The 17,340-nt window shown below is 39.5% G+C and overlaps 1 protein-coding gene across 1 annotated transcript; it reads left to right on the top strand.

Annotated features, from left to right (window-relative positions):
* Positions 1–87: 87 nt before the first annotated feature.
* LOC124280378 lies at positions 88–16,651 on the top strand. The gene is made up of 3 exons (XM_046716286.1): positions 88–155; positions 13,308–13,998; positions 14,083–16,651. Exons 2-3 carry the CDS (start codon positions 13,355–13,357, stop codon positions 14,801–14,803), a joined length of 1,365 nt encoding a protein of 454 aa, XP_046572242.1. The 5' UTR covers positions 88–155; positions 13,308–13,354; the 3' UTR covers positions 14,804–16,651.
* Positions 16,652–17,340: the final 689 nt, after the last annotated feature.

The following is a 17,340-nucleotide window of genomic DNA, read 5'->3' as shown; positions in this document are numbered from 1 at the left end:
CATCGGCGGCATCAATAATCTGCCACAAATCACCACCCCTCAGCCTTGAGAATCGTCTTGTCCCAGAGGAATCCCCAATACGGAAGCGCGACAACATGGAGGAAAGAGGCTGTATTTGACTTTGTGGGGATTTGTTGTTGTTTCTGCCATATCAGGTGAGACACGATACTGTAGTGATCGTAATTTATTAAATAAACACACCAATAAGAGACTGACAGCTCGCCTGAATGAATCACATTGGTGTTTAAGCCAGTAATGATCCAGATTGTGCGTGAAACTTATGGCGGTAAGCTTTCCCTCATGAAGACGAACCAGTGCCAGTGGCAACCAGGCTGTTCAATATTGCGTTTAAGAAATGTTATAGTTATTTTTTATTGGTAAGACTTCCGGAAAGATTTTCGCTCGTAACCCCCATTTTTATCATTCTATGCCTTAGAATTGATGTGGGGTTTTTTTATGAAAAGCCTAGTCCTAGCCCAAACCCTAAACGCTAAACCATCGAAATATTCCTAATAAATAGAATACATTTAAAGCAGGTTACAGGCGGAACTCTTACCAGACTTCTGCCCGTATCCCCCCTAAATTTTAACGATGGGGGAAAAACATACATACATATCTACATACATACATACATATACATACATGCAAGCAATTGTCCATTACATAACCTACCTATTTTATATTTACATGTATATTGTACCAGATATGACTTGTTACACTTGCAACATGTACTGGTGGCGCAACATCAACATCTTTGCCAGTCTACGCATTGTAAAATGGGCCTGTGGCCTGATTTACTGAAATAAACAACTACATACATATATACATACATACTTACATAGATCCGGGGTAGAATAGGTCTTCAGCAACCCATGCTTGCCACAAAAGGTGACTATCGATCGATGCTCATGCTGTTGATCACTGGATTGTCTGGTCCAGACTAGATTATTTACAGACCACCGCCATATAGCTGGAATAATGCTGAGTGGGGCCTAAAAAGCAAAATTTGTATCTATGAAAAAAATTAATAAATCCCATGTTTGTTTTCATTTATATATATTTTCATAAAAGAGGTTTTTCATCAAAAAACGATTACAGAAAAAATGACAAGCAAATAAGTTATGCATGCACACTGTTTTCTTAACATTAACCACAAGTTTACGTTGACTAACTGCAATCTAATTTCATCATCATGCCATCAGCCTTGCTCACAGTGTTTGCCGGTGGCCAGTTCATGCCAAAGACCAATTATCGCCAAGTTTTACATATTACATGAACCGCCTCCGTGGTGTAGTGGTTAGAGCTTCCGCCCCGAGAGCAGTAGGTCGCGGGTTCGATCCCCGACCGCGTCATACCAAAAGACGTTAAAATATGGTACTCGTTGGTCCCTGCCTGGCGCTCGGCATTAATGGGTACAACAAGGACTGGTCGGCTCAGAGTCAGTATAATGTGTCTGAGAGGGGTATTCATGCTTCACTGTGGCATGGTATACACATACACATGCATGCAAATCGTCATATGAGCAAAACATTCTCAAGCACGACGTTAAACCCAATTTCACCTCACCTCACCTCACATATTACATGATTACATTTTATTTGAACCAGTTGCCAGGTAACACCAAGCATTTGCTATGCTGTTTATACAGATTGTACTTATGTTGATTTTAAGATCCATTGCAATTATCAGTGGCACATTGTGTAAAAATGTCTGAAACAAACTTGCCAAAGAAAATATCTCTTCCAAATCACTGTACCTTTGTTGTCATTGTTTGGATGCAACTCTACAATGGTGAGAATTGGCCTCAAGTAATCTTTTCTTGTTGCAGTAGCAGTCACGATAATCATTGGGGTCACCGTCAGACTTGGTAGACTGATAGTGAGTGTTTCCAACTGTATATTAAGATGATGTTCTTAATATGGACAAATAAAAAAAATGTTGTGTTTCCGATTACATCTCTTTAAAATTTAGTGTAGGTAGGGCCAAGAAAAAAAATATGTCTGTTTCCTATTACATGCTTTTCAAAAATAGGGTAGGTGGGTCGGTTTTATCAATTTTTTTAAAACATTTTTTTCATTGTTTAGTAGCACCAGGTGGGAGCCTGTGAAGGTTTTCAAGAGAACCATATCATGTAGTGACAATGCCTTGTGATGAAACAGCCTAGGTAGGAAGTTTTATTTTTATTTTATTTTACATATATTTTTTAGAAGGAAAGTACAAACTAATAACACATGTATCAATGTGTAATTGTTTATTCAATCAAGCTTGCGGCCATCATGTTGACTTTTTCTATCAGAATGACCGATATCTGTCGGTGCGGGGAAAAAACAATGGTATCTCAAAACCTTACTTTATTCAGTCTGCTTAAAAAAATAGGGTTGGCTCCAGAATTCAAGGGTCGGTCAGGTAGTCGGAACCACAACATTGTTTTTTAGGCCTATGAGCCATGCATCTGATTGATTGATGCATCTTGATTTTTTAAGGCAGCCATATGCAAGTTTTACTTACTAATTCCTGCTGTCATGTAGTAATACTTTTACGTTTGTTTTTCATCATGTTCAGTCATTGAAGATGGTATTGCATTATCAGCTTCTTGAACCACTTCAGTTGTTGTACAGAACATTTAAGAGCTTTTGGGGAACTGAGCTGGATATTAGCGCTAAACAAATATTAGCATAATAATAATAATTATAATTTTCTCCAATGTTTTGTGTTTGAACTTTATTTTTTATTTCACTTTTTTTTTTCGTACAAAGTCAACATACAGTGAATAGTCCACTATTTCCAGACATTTCCTAGGATTTTGATAATGATCTTCCAGATGTATAGAGAATATGAAAAGAATTTGTCCCTCAAGACTTTCGCATCTCTGACTATATGGATGAGCTGATAATGACGTATTATTTGAATAAGATAAATCTTTCAGCCAGTGAGTATTTACTTACTAAGTATTATTGACTGCACCTCTGGAAGGTATTCTTTATGTATTTACTCGTGAACATCCGGGTTAGAATCAGTCTTCAGTAACCCATGCTTGTTGTAAGAGCCGACTAACGTGATTGGGTGGTCAGACTCGCTGACTTCATCGACACATGTCATCTTATCCCAGTTGCACAGATCATATTTTCTTGAATCTAGTGCACACCCATGAAAATGTGCTCCCCTCTAGGGGACTCAGTATTTTGGGAAAATAATTAAGAGTATAATGGACAAACAAAATATATCATATCCCTTCAGCAAATGCAGATATCAACAAACACATGTTAACACACTTGGTCAGATATTGCTCTTTTCAGCAGTTAAGGTCAAGTAACATGATGCCTGTGTTTGATCAGTAAATACATGTCAGTAAAAACTGATATATACTTGAATAAATTAAGTATATAATTTGTTTCTGATTGGTTATGAAGCAGGCAGTTAATTTCACTTTGGCCAGCCTGACAGATGGGGATACAAATTTCATACATTTTGATGAGAAGTCAATTGGAATACATCCAAGGTAATCTTGCATGTGTGTCAATGAGTTTCTGAAATGAACAATGTTTCTTATTACCAATGCTTCAAATTACCAACTCTGTTCAGGTATCATTGACTTCAAGTTTTACAAACTAAGTGAAATGGCAGATATGTAGTTATGTATTCGGAATCTGTGTGAATGTACAGTATGTCAGAAAGATACATGTGTTGTGAACAAACCGCTGGAGCATTGGCTGTGATGCACCCTGTGAAAAGCCTGTATGTCCCTTCCCTGACAGTGGTGGCAGGGTAGCCTAGTGGTTAAAGCATTTGCTCATCACGCCGACAACCCTGGTTCGATTCCCTGTATGGGTAGAATGTGTGAAGCCCATTTCTGGTGTCCCACTGTGATATTGCTGGATTATTGCTAAAGTAAAAGCAGTCATAAAACTAAACTCACTCACTCCCCTGACAGCATGTATCCCTCGAGGTTGTGAACTTATTTTGGTGTTTCCATGTTTTTCTCATGTGTATTTGTGTGCAAGCAATGATATATTGGATGATGATGTTTTATTGTGCCTATTTTGTCAAATATGCCACTTATTTGGAGCTGTTTCTGTATGTTTACTGTAAGACGACATCGTAATTGGTATCAGGTGTTCACAACATGTGACCTGGCTGTGAACTGTAGCTCATGCTGTCCACCATCCGAGTGCCTGTTCCAGATCTGATTATTTACAGGCTGCCAGATATGGCTGGAATATTTTCAGACTGTGACATTAAATGACTTTCGCTCTTGTTTGTCAGATCCACAGTCACTGAAATAGAGGTTGGTGCGGCCAGATTGACTCATCATGTCTTTGCTACCCCAAATCATCACTGTGACACCACAGAGGCAAAGTGTGGAGCTACACAAGCGATCTTTTCACATGGACAGGGGGAAAATTGTCTGCAGTGGTTGCGGAGGACACTTTCCAAATCTGATTCTGTTTGAAAACCACACTCATGGAGAAGACCAGAAAGCCAACAATATGCCGTCGCGTAAAAGTGGTCCAAAATCCGACCATAAGACCTTCAACACGATGAGTGAAGAAGAGATGATGGAGGCTTTCCATAAGATGAAGGAGCTGGAAGGATGCTGGTATACGCAAGGACAGTACCATTGTAATATGTGTGGGAAAGGTTTTCCAAACCCTTACATCCTCTTTAGTCATAAGATTGTCCACCCAGAGGGCATGACCCCAATGAAGAAAGAACCTAGCGTAGTTGGAACCCAGACCAAAAATAAGTCATTGGGCAGAAATCAGGTCAAAGGTAACACCTGTAAGCATAATGTGATCATCCCGGATGTGTTTAAAGAAAGAAGAGGTAGCTGTTCAGATGACTCTGATGATGTGAGGGGTGATGTGACGAAGACGGTCCTCAAGGTACCACAGGACAGCAAGGATAAAGCACACGGCTCCACGCCCATCAGATTTGTTAACGACAGTGATGATGATGGTGATAAGGTTAAGGGTCTGAAGCAAGTGCCATGGATGCCTCCAAAGAAACAGGAGGAAATGAACACTGGGAGCAATTTGGCAAAAAGTAAAAAAACCTACTGCAAACTTTACAGAGCAGGTAAAGGGAGGTCAACAATTGTGAAGTCACAGTCGCTGCTTTCACAACACATCATCAGGGTGGATCCGTTTGCGAAAAAGGAGCCTGTTAACAGAGAAGGAGACAGAAGGAGACAGACACAAATGACTAACCCAGGATGTGAGAAGGGATTATTGTTCACAGATTTGGACGATGACAAAAAGATGAAAGCTTTCCACTCCCTGCCTGGATTAAAGGACTGTGTAGTGGAGACTCCGAGTAAATTTAGGTGTGACAAGTGTAATAGAACATATGAGAACCCCTACCTTCTGTTCACTCACAGACTGACCCACAAAGAGGTTCTTGAGAACCAGGTCATCGATTCCACAGCAGGAGACGCTGAAAGTGCAAATTCTCAGTTGGTATTCTATAGCCTACCAGGGTTGAATGAATGTAAAATGGTCAATGGCAAGTATCAGTGTGATATCTGCCCAGCAATATGTGACAACCCTTATCTGCTTTTCACACATAAAATGTCGCATGATACTGAGGTGAAAGAAAAGCAGAACAGTAACATGAATGAGAAACTAAAAAGTTCTCTATTTGAACATGTATTTGGACAGAATTTCCTGCACAATTGTAAGATACTAAATGGAAAATATTATTGTGATGAATGTCCTAAAGTCTATTCTAACCCTTACCTTTTGTTGAATCACAAACTTTATCATGAGAAGCACTTATATACCATAACTAAGACTTGTGGTGCACAGGTTGGCCCAACAGATGAGGAAGAAGAAGACCGTATGTGCTTTGAGTGCAACTTATGTCAGGTCAAATTTGACACCATGGACGGGCTTGCAGATCACATTGAAGCCCATACAACTGATACACAAGATGGTACTTTCTCAGACAGTGCTCTTGATGATGTCAGCAGGGCTTCAACATCTGCCTGCAGCACAGAAATAGCTGATGATACCATTGCTGTGAAAGGTAAACAGGAACCAATCACAGACTATGAGGATGAGCCAAACATCATGGAACCTCATCGTGAATCATCTGGATTTGACCCAAGTATTAGCATCAAACAAGAACCAGAACTTTCGGATCTTCCTCAGCATTCCACAGAAAACAGGGTGCAGACTCATGCGGATTACATGCTTTTTCTCAAGAGAACTAATTTTAACCCAGTTGTTAGACTTAAAAGAATTAAGTTGGAACCAAATGAAGTTTATATTGTAAAATAAGAAATTTGAGATATAGTGTTATTGTTATTCCCATGTGTTTAAAGAATGAAATATCCAACAAGATTGAGCTTGGCCAAATTATTAGAGCCCTGTCATACTTTACTCTTTATTGATAATTAGGTCATTTTGAGTTTGATTTCCATCCCCACCCATATTGCAACAACCCACCTGACATAATTATTGTGTCCTAAGTACCTACATATAAACAAACTGCTGTGAATATTTTCGTCCTTTATTAAATAAACAGTACTCATTGTCAAACCAAACTTTCACTGTCATTCACATTCATCAACAATTAATGTACACAAATGCATCATGTGAAAATAAAAGTAAAAATGTTATTCAAATAATTTATTTATTGTGGTCTTTTTGTAACAAGGATATATACAAAATACAAACTGCAGAATACATATATGCTTTTCACAGAAATTATTGAGAAAATCTTTGTTTCCTAATACTGATAATAAAAAGAATTTTAAAATAGGTGGTACATTATGTAGTAAGTTACTCAGTATGGCAACTCTTGTAGGCTTAAGAATGAACCCTACTACATCAATAGTTATCTCCCTTGGTGTAACAGATGGCTTCTTTTGTTGACATGGCAGATTCGACTGCAGAAGAGAAAAGAAAGCTGGTTCTAGATGATTTTGAAAGGGGTATGACTAATGCAAAAGAGTTAGCTGGTAGACATGACATTTCTCTGTCTACAGTATACAGAACTTTGAAGAATATTCAGTCAGGAGTTGGGATTGAGCACAAGACGGAGAGGCCAAGGAAGTTCAGTACGACAGATCACCAGCAACTTGGTCAGATTGTGAGTAGGGGAAAATTGAAAAGCATTGAGAATATCAGAAATGAGATGATTAATAGAGGAAGTCCACAGGTATGTAATGAAACCCTTAGACAAGAATTACAAAGACTTCCCTCGCCATCAATGAAAGATGCACAAAAAGAAAAACGTTTAAACCTGTGTAGGGCTTACACAGATCAAGATTGAGATAAAGATAAATTTCTGATGAAAGTTGATCATTTCATTCCAACGGCCCGACACTGTATGACAACAGTTGGATTTTCCAGTATGATAACGACCCAAAACACACAGTGGGCTACACAAAACAGTGGTTGTCGGACAAAAATGTTCAAGTTTTAGACTGGCCCAGCTTCAGCCCAGATCTTAGCCCTATTGAGGATGTGTGGGGACTAATGAAGGACAGAATAACCAAAAAGGACTTAGAAATATTGAGGATATGAAGAAAGAAGTGGTCGAATGTCAATCAGTAGTGTACCTAGGTGCATTTGGTCATGTATTGCAGGGCAAGGAGGTCTCGCAAAGTACTGAAAAAACACTTAGGCTGTAAGAGAATCATATCTCAACATATTCATTACAGTAGAACTCGTATAGTTTACATACATGTATTAGATATTTGCCAAAACAACTTTCTCAATAATTTCTGGGAATACTAAAATTAATGCCAGAGAGTAACCGGTCTCACTTGAGCCTTGATGTTCTCACTCATAAGCAGATGAGCATAGAATTGGCCATTAAAGGTTAATCTTCATCTGCTGATGGAACAGGCTTTGCCTTATTGGGAAGGCTTTGTCATGTAATGGATGACCTGAGATGCATCCATGGTCACAGATCACCCACAAAATCTGTTTGGTTTGCTTTGAACTAATGTTAATGAACCAGGAGAGCTCCTGTTCAGAAGTCTGGAGCTTTGGAATCCCGCCTGCTGAAACCTTTGTCATGGCAAGTTCATTACTTGGAATGTTTTCACATCTCTCAAAAGAAATGCCTGCTGTATTGGTCATGTGACAAGTGATGAGCAAAATATCAGCAACATTTTTCTTAGCTGTGGTAGTTGAAGGCCCTTCTGATATTGGGTAATCTTCAAGGCCCTCTTGAACTCCTCTGCCTACCTGTTAACAGTGGCACTGGAAGTAACATCCTAGGAGATGTCACTCTCCCACCCAGAGTTCCATGTGACCAGAACAGTACCTCTGCCACAGGCCAGAAAGTTGTGACAATTCGTCACATCTTACACAGTCCATTCAATATAATGAACATATTTCTTAACTCTTTAATTTTTTATGAGTCTTTACATCAAATTAAACATCTTTGATACAATGGTTTAGTTTCACTGAGAAAATATCCTAAAACATGTAACACTATTTCGATTTGTGTAGCACTCCTTTGTTATCCCACCGGCATATAATGCGGTGGGATATAGTCGTCGCCTCGTCCGTCCGTCCGTCCGTAATCATTTTGTTTCCGGACCATAACTCAAAGACCGTTCGATATTTTTTAACCAAAATTGGTAGATATGTCAAAAATAACCTAAGGTGGTGCCTTTTGCTATTTACAGATAATTGTCATTTTTATTTTTCTCGGTTTCCATGGAAACGTTTTGGACTTAGTCCCAAAAGTGAGGGGTGGGCTTCGTTTCCGGAGCATAACTCAAGAACCGTTCAATATTTTTCAACAAAACTTGGTAGATATATCAAACAGATCCTAAAGTGGTGCCTTTTGCATTTCACAGATTTTTGGCATTTTATTTTTTCCGGTTTCCATGGAAACGATTTGGACTTAGTCCCAAAACGTTTCGGAGCATAACTCAAGAACCGTTCAATATTTTTCAACAAAACTTGGTAGATGTATGAAACAGATCCTAAAGTGGTGCCTTTGCTATTTGCCGATTTTTGGCATTTTTATTTTTCCGGTTTCCATGGAAACATTTTGAACTTAGTCTCAAAAGTAGGGATTGCTTTCGCTTTTCGGAGCATAACTCAAGAACCATTCAATATTTTTCAACAAAACTTGGTAGATATATCAAACACATCCTAAAGTTGTGCCTTTTGCTATTTGCAGATTTTGGCATTTTTATTTTCCCGGTTGCCATGGAAACGATTCGGACTTAGTCCCAAAAGTGAGGGTGGGCTTCGTTTCCAGAGCATAACTCAAGAACCGTTCAATATTTTTCAACAAGACTTGGTAGATATATCAAACAGAACCTTAAGTGGTGCCTTTTGCTATTTGCAGATTTTTGGCATTTTTATTTTTCCCGGTTTCCATGGAAACGATTCGGACTTAGTCCCAAAAGTGAGGGGTGGGCTTCGTTTCCAGAGCATAACTCAAGAACCGTTCAATATTTTTCAACAAGACTTTGTAGATATATCAAACAGAACCTTAAGTTGTGCCTTTTGCTATTTGCAGATTTTTGGCATTTTTATTTTTCCCGGTTTCCATGGAAACGATTCGGACTTAGTCCCAAAAGTGAGGGGTGGGCTTCGTTTCCGGAGCATAACTCAAGAACCGTTCAACATTTTTCAACAAAACTTGGTAGATGTATGAAACAGAACCTTAAGTGGTGCCTTTTGCTATTTGCCGATTTTTGGCATTTTTATTTTTCTTGGTTTCCATGGAAACATTTTGGACTTAGTCTCAAAAAGTAAGGATTGCTTTCGTTTCCGGAGCACAACTCAAAAACCGTATAATATTTTTCAACAAAACTTGATAGATATATCAAACAGATCCTAAAGTTGTGCCTTTTGCTATTTTCAGATTTTTGGCATTTTTATTTTTCCCGGACTCCATGGAAACGATTCGGACTTAATCCCAAAAGGAAGGGATGGGTTTTGTTTCCGGAGCACAACGCGAAAACTTCTTAATATCTTTCAGCAAAACTTGGCAGATATGTGAGGCAGATCCCAAAGTGGTGCCTTTTGCTATTTGCAGATTTTTGTCATTTATTTTTTTCATGATTTCCATGGAAACGATTTGCACTTAGTCTAAAATCAAGCTGGACTTTAAGTAACTGTCAGATGATTTGTTCTTTCAAAGATGTGGGGGCCGGGGGGATATGTCATCTTCTGATGACTCTTGTTTACATGGGTTGTATGGCTCCATGTGCTGTCATCGAAGCCGACAGAGAGCAAACGATGCAGCCCATTTGATATATGAATATGTCATAAACCTTACTGTCGCAGTTGTAGAAGAATATTTATGTGACAATATAAAACATTATGAAGAGCGTAGCGAAAAGCTTGCGCAGGCCAATCTCTTCTTATTTACGAATATGCGCGTTTGTTTATAAACGAGAAAAGTCTGGTCACATGATAAGCAAATTAGCCTGCGGCAGTGTTGTTGTGCTGATGTTGTTGTGTTGTTGTCATCACTGCACCAGAGTGTGTGGAGGTGTCTGTAAGAGTTTGCCCTTTTGGTCAGAACCATTTGATGTCAACTTGTAAGTCAGTGTTTATTATACCCAACAACACGTTTTGCGGGGGGTATTAAAATGGAGTGCGTCCGTCAGTCCGTCCGTCCGCACATTTGTCTTTTCCGGAGCAGAACTCTAAAAGCGTTCAATGTTTCTTCACCAAACTTGGCACATACATTGATCTGGTGGTGTACTGGTGCCTTTTGGTAGTTTTGGAATTCTGAATAAAATATTTTTGGCGTTTCCATGGCAACAAGTTTGACTTAGACTGAAATTAGTGGTAGTGCTCTTTTCCGGAGCAGAACTCTAAAACCGTTCACTATTTCTTCACCAAACTTGGCACATACATAGATCTGGTGGTGTACTGGTGCCTTTTGGTAGTTTTGGAATTCTGAATAAAATATTTTTGGCGTTTCCATGGCAACAAGTTTGACTTAGACTGAAATTAGTGGTAGTGCTCTTTTCCGGAGCAGAACTCTAAAACCGTTCACTATTTCTTCACCAAACTTGGCCCATACATAGATCTTGTGGTGTACTGGTGCCTTTTGGTAGTTTTGGAATTTTGAATAAAATATTTTTGGCGTTTCCATAGCAACAAGTTCGACTTAGACTGAAATTGGTGGTTGTGCTCTTTTCTGGAGCAGAACTCTAAAACCGTTCAATGTTTCTTCACCAAACTTGGCACATACATACATCTGGTGGTGTACTGGTGCCTTTTGGTAGTTTTGGAATTCTGAATAAAATATTTTTGGCGTTTCCATGGCAACAAGTTTGACTTTGACTGAAATTGGTGGTTGTGCTCTTTTCCGGAGCGAAACTCTAAAACCGTTCACTATTTCTTCACCAACATTGGCCCATACATAGATCTTGTGGTGTACTGGTGCCTTTTGGTAGTTTTGGAATTATGAATAAAATATTTTTGGCGTTTCCAGGGCAACAAGTTTGACTTAGACTGAAATTGGTGGTTGTGCTCTTTTCCGGAGCAGAACTCTAAAACCGTTCAATGTTTCTTCACCAAACTTGGCACATACATACATCTAGTGGTGTACTGGTGCCTTTTGGTATTCTGAATAAAATATTTTTTGGCATTTCCATGCCAACAAGTTTGACTTAGACTGAAATTGGTGGTATTGCTCTTTTCCTGAGCAGAACTGTAAAACCGTTCAATGTTTCTTCACCAAACTTGGCACATACATACCTCTGGTGGTGTACTGGTGCTTTTGGTAGTTTTGGAATTCTGAATAAAATATCTTTGCATTTCCATGCCAACAAGTTTGACTTAGACTGAAACTGGTGGTAGTGCTCCTTTCTGGAGCAGAACTTTTAAACCTTTTCAATACTCTCCTTCTACTTTTCTATATACACACCAAAACATTTGACATGATCAGAAACTCGTAGACATATTCATGAAGAGTATTTTGCCATTGCAGGGGATATTGATGACTTTGTCTTCTTGTTATCCCCCGCAACGCGTTTTGTGGGGGGGTATTAAAATGGACTCCGTCCGTCCGTCCGTCCGTGCACATTTGTCTTTTCCGGAGCAGAACTCTAAAACCGTTCAATATTTCTTCACCAAACTTGGATCTGGTGGTGTACTGGTGCCTTTTGGTAGTTTTGGAATTCTTAATAAAATATTTTTGGCGTTTCCATGGCAACAACTTCAGCTTTGACTGAAATTGTGGTTGTGCTCTTTTCGAGCAGAACTCTAAAACCGAATAAAATATTTTTTTGGCATTTTGGCAACAAGTTTGACTTAGACTGAAATTGGTGATAGTGCTGCTTTCTGGAGCAGAATGTTTCTTCACCAATACTTGGATCTGGTGGTGTACTGGTGCCTTTTGGTAGTTTTGGAAGAATAAAATATGTTTGGTCTGCCAACAAGGCCTGGTGGTACTCGAGACAGGTGGCACATGGATAGATCTTTGTGTACTGGTGTTTGGGAATTCTGAATAAAATATTTTTGGCATTTCCATGGCAACAAGTTTGACTGAAATTGGTGATAGTGCTGCTTTCTGGAGCAGAACTTTAAAAACCTTTCAATACTCTCCTTCCACTTTTCTATATACACACCTAAATATTTGACATAATCATAACTCGTAGACATAATCATGAAGAGTATTTTGCCATTGCGGGGGATATTGATGACTTTGTCTTCTTGTTTATCATAACAATGTCACTCAGTTTTTTGCACATTTAAGAACTATTCCTTAGATCTTGGGGTGATATCTATTTTCCTGCAAGTCATTTGACATACTTGTGCAAGTAATAAGCTGTGGTTCTATTTATCACTAATTAATTCTTTTTATTTAATTGTTTAAGTGAAAATATTTCTATGAAATGTTCAAAATCCTGGGGAACTTCAACAGTATGTAACCTAAATCATCGTTGACAAGAATTGACAAGAATGCTCAGATTTCGTGCCCAATACCTGTGAAAATCTGGGTTAGAACGGATCTTCAGTAACCCATGCTTGTCGTAAGAGGCACGGGATTGGGTGGTCAGGCTCGCCGACTTAGTTGACACATGTCATAATATCCCAGTTGCGTAGATCGATGCTCATGCTGTTGATCACTGGATTGTCTGGTCCAGACCTCGATTATTTACAGACCACCTCCATATAGCTGGAATATTGCTGAGTGAGGCATTAAACAACAAACCAACCACCCCTATTGCTCAAATGTGATTTTGACACTGGGACCTCTTAAAAAGAACTGAAATTCAACTGGTTTGTGTACAATGTCTCACATGGTATCTGTATCCTGTGCCAATTTCTGTCCCTATTAGTAACCTCTGTATAACTCTTGTTTGTCAGATTCACAGTCCCTGAAACAGAGGGTGGTGCAGCAGGAATCACTCGTCATGTCTCTGGAACAGAATATCATCTCTGTGACACCAGAGAGGCAAAGTGTGGAATTACACAAACAACCATTTCACATGCTTGGGGCGAAAATTGTCTGCAATGTTTGCGGAGAAATCTTTTCTAATCTGGTTCTGTTTGGAAACCATACTCACAGAGCTGGCCAGAAACGGAGCGATATGCCATCACAAAGAAGTAGGCCAAAATCAGACCATAAGACCTTCAATACAATGAGTGAAGAAGAGATGGTTGAGGCTTTCCATAAGATGCCAGTGTTGGAGGGATGCTGGATTGAAAATGGACGCTACATTTGCAATATGTGTGGTAAGAGTTGTCCAAACCCTTACATCCTTTTCTGTCACAAGATTACTCATCCAGAAGACATGACACCATTGTCGAGAGGTAAGGTGACAGACTCTCAGCAAACTCAGGGGGTTGCAACCCAAACTAAAATCGAACATGTGTTCAGAGACCGCAAGAGAAACCACAAGAGAAATCTGATCAAATATCAGGGGAAAAAACTAAAAAAGGTCCGGGACATCAGGTGTGAAAGTGATAATGAAGATGTTGAAGGTGATGATGACGAAGATGTTCAGAATGTGGTGAAGCCCATGAAGGGGCCCATGAAGAAACTGAAGGTGATGAACACTGGGAAACAGAAGGCCAAGCCTCAGGAAACACATGTGTACAAAATGTTAATATCTGCTGATAGGAAGTCAACAGCTGTGAAGTCCAAGCCACCTTCTGAACAAATTGCCATGGAACCAGGGAAGAAAAGCAAGCCATCTACTGGAGGTGACAGGACCGTCCTTGGTGTTTCTTCTGACAGTGAGGACGAAGAAGATGACTCCACACGCAGTGACAGTGATGTTGATGGAGACAGTATTGGGAATCAACCTGGAAGGCCCAATCAGAATAGGAAACCGGGAACTAGTCAGTTTAGGAAAAAGGAAACCCATGTGTACAGATCGTTAATATCTGTCAAAGGACAGCCGTTTGTGAAGCCCATGAAACGTTGTGTTTCTTCTGACAGTGAGGATGAAGACGATGACTCCACGCCCAGTGACAGTGATGTTGATGGAGACAGTATTGGGAATCAAACTGGAAGGCCCAATCAGAAACTGGAAACTAGTGAGTTCAAGAAAAAGGAAACCCATGTGTACAGATCGTTAATAGCTATCAAAGGACAGTCGTTTGTGAAGCCCACGAAACCTCCACCTTATGAATACTGTCTCAACATGTTTGGACATAAATTCTTGGACAAATGTAAACTAATGAACGGAAGATATTATTGTGATGAGTGCCCCAGTCTCTATTCCAGCCCCTACCTTCTGTTAAATCACAAACTTTATCATGCTAAACACAAATATTTGAATAGGAGACGTGCAGCACAAGAAAGCACAACAGGCAAGAAGGAAGAAGCACAAGTGGGCACAACACAAGAAGGATAAGGCACAAGTAGGCGCAACGAACAAGAAGGATGAAGCACAATTCGACACAACAGACAAGGAAGAAGAGGCACAAGTAGAAGAAGATGGTATGTGCTTTGAGTGCAACATGTGTCAGGTCACGTTTAATAGCTCAGATGGACTTGCAGATCACATTGAAGCCCATGCAGCTGACACACAACCTGGAACAAGTCGTACCTTCTCAGACAGTACATGTGCTGATGTCTGCAAGGCTTCGACATCTGCCTGCAGCACAGAAATAACTGATAATGAAAGTGTTGTGAAAGTCAAGGAGGAACCAATCACAGACTACGAGGATGAGGGAAACACTCATGGACCACAACCTGAACCATCTGGACTTGACCCAAGTGTTACAATTAAACAGGAAGCAGAGCCTTCCGTCTTCCTCAGCATTCTACAGAAGACAGAATACAGACTGATGACATGGATGTGCAATTGGCGGCTACGCTGTTTCTCAAGAGAATAATTTTTAGTCCAGTTGTTAGGGTTAAAAGAATTGAGATGGAACCAAATGAAGTTTATATTGTGAAATAAGAAATCGTAGGTTGTTAATCCAGTCTGTTAAATAAATGAAATATACAAGCCTTGAGACATACAAGGGACTATCAACAAGTTTTGAGCCTAAAATACTTCTGATATATAAACATAATATTGACATGCACATGTCTCTAGTTTCAGCGTCGTCATATGAGCAAAATATTCTCAAGCACGACGTAAAACCCAATTTCACCTCACCTCACCTCTAGTTTCAGGTCATAGGGCTGCTCAACGAAGCACATTAAAGAGCGATTGACAGCAGCTCGAGTCCCCCTCATACCCCTGGTGACCCTAATTGCTCCTCAATGTGTTTCGCCAGGTGGCCCTCAAAGACCAAAAATATTTTGACTGCTCTGAACTCAAACTTATCCATTTCAGCCGTTTCAATAGGGGTACATGTGATTTGGTGTCACATGACCGGAAACTATTACATTTATGTAAATGATATAAACCATTCTTTAATATCATACAGTTATTTATATCATGCACATATCAGAAGCATTTTAGGCTCAAAACGTACTGATAGCCCCTCGTAGCTCCAGCCAATTCTTTAGATTCCAGACATACTTTCCAAATCCATCAACAGGCCATGCTCATTGAATTACCAGATTTACATCTCAAGCCATCTTCTAGAATATATGTTCATCCCTTCAGCAGAGCTCCACTGCATGTATTTGATTGAGGCACAGGAGTATTGTCCAGGCATCATACATGAGAAACAGTTTACGTACTGGTGTAAGATCTTTTAAACATTTGTCTTTTGAACTTAGTACCAGTCTCTTTAGTCTTAAACCAATGGTGAAACAGGTCCAAGATGATGATCAAATCTGGCTGAAGTCTTTTTCTTTGGGCTATGGTGTCAGTCCATCAAGTCAAGGCACATTAAGTGCAAGCTTCAATGAAGGCCATTTTTTGACAGTGCATCAGTTTTGATCTTAATGTTACAAAAGTACCTTGCTATGTACATATGTTGTGATCAGTTAGATAAGAATTGGTTTACAAATATATAAGAGATGTGTATGGTAAGTGAGGTTTTATGTTGGATGGAAATAATAAGTAATTTGCTGTTCATGTATCAGAACTTCTGGTTGAAAGGCAAGTTACCAGTTGCTTCTGGTGTGTCATGTATAACTGTTCTCAATGTTTCATAAATGCATTTCTGAAGTTGTGGTTTAGTTTATCCCAAAACAAAAAAACCAGCAAAACAACTAATATGTGTATCACGTTGTTCCATTCCCAAGCCATTTGATCAGTGAAATGTTATGATATTAAACATGTTTGTTTGTTGTTTAATGATGCTCTTAGTATTATTCCAGCTATTTGGTGTTACTCTGTAATTTTAATCCAGCGTGGACCAGACAGTTTGTTGATTGACATCACGAGCGTGTTCTGAGAAATACAAGTAACTGGGTCTGACCACCAGATGTTACGAAACGATCAGAGCCTAAATGTACATATAAAAGTCTGCTCAGTATCAAGTATTGATGATAGTTTTGACGTTTTACCTGTTGAAGTGGTAATCCCAGGCAAACTGTATTATGGTGTGGTGCATTAATGAAGGAAGTTACAAATTTCAACACGATCCCCAGTGACATTTACACGTTTACAAGATGATGGAGTACCTGAATCCTTCTTTTGTGGAAAGGTTCACCTGGTGGTGAGGAAGGTTCACCACAGCAGACATCAGCATGTGTGCAATGTATGCAAGACAGTTGTTCCGTCAAGCTTTGGAAAAGGTGGAAATTTGATGCTGACAAACAGGTACAAATGGAGGATGTTCAATGAGATCAAAGCAGCAGTCATGCGCCATGGCTACAGTGGCTTGTCCTGGTGAAACAAAACATTAAGCGAGTTTTCCACCACATTGATCATATATATTCACACAGAGAACTTAGTTAAGCCCCCCTGACATATCTCACGATTAAATGAGACCCGGTCTTAACCCTTTGGAGCCTCTCTGGGACATGATTGGTCGTCATGTG

This window comes from Haliotis rubra, unplaced genomic scaffold, assembly GCF_003918875.1.
Source record: "Haliotis rubra isolate DU_JTF1 unplaced genomic scaffold, ASM391887v1 Scf266, whole genome shotgun sequence".
Classification (NCBI taxonomy): Eukaryota; Metazoa; Mollusca; class Gastropoda; order Lepetellida; family Haliotidae; genus Haliotis; species Haliotis rubra.
This window is presented reverse-complemented; position numbering and strand designations above follow the sequence as displayed.

Bases quoted from the DNA above. Each gene is read 5' to 3' on its own strand.
- LOC124280378 (XM_046716286.1), top strand. From the start codon at position 13,355: ATGTCTCTGGAACAGAATATCATCTCTGTGACACCAGAGAGGCAAAGT. The intron at 13,999-14,082 runs CACTGGGAAACA...AACAGCTGTGAA, and splicing joins AAGAAACTGAAGGTGATGAA to GTCCAAGCCACCTTCTGAAC.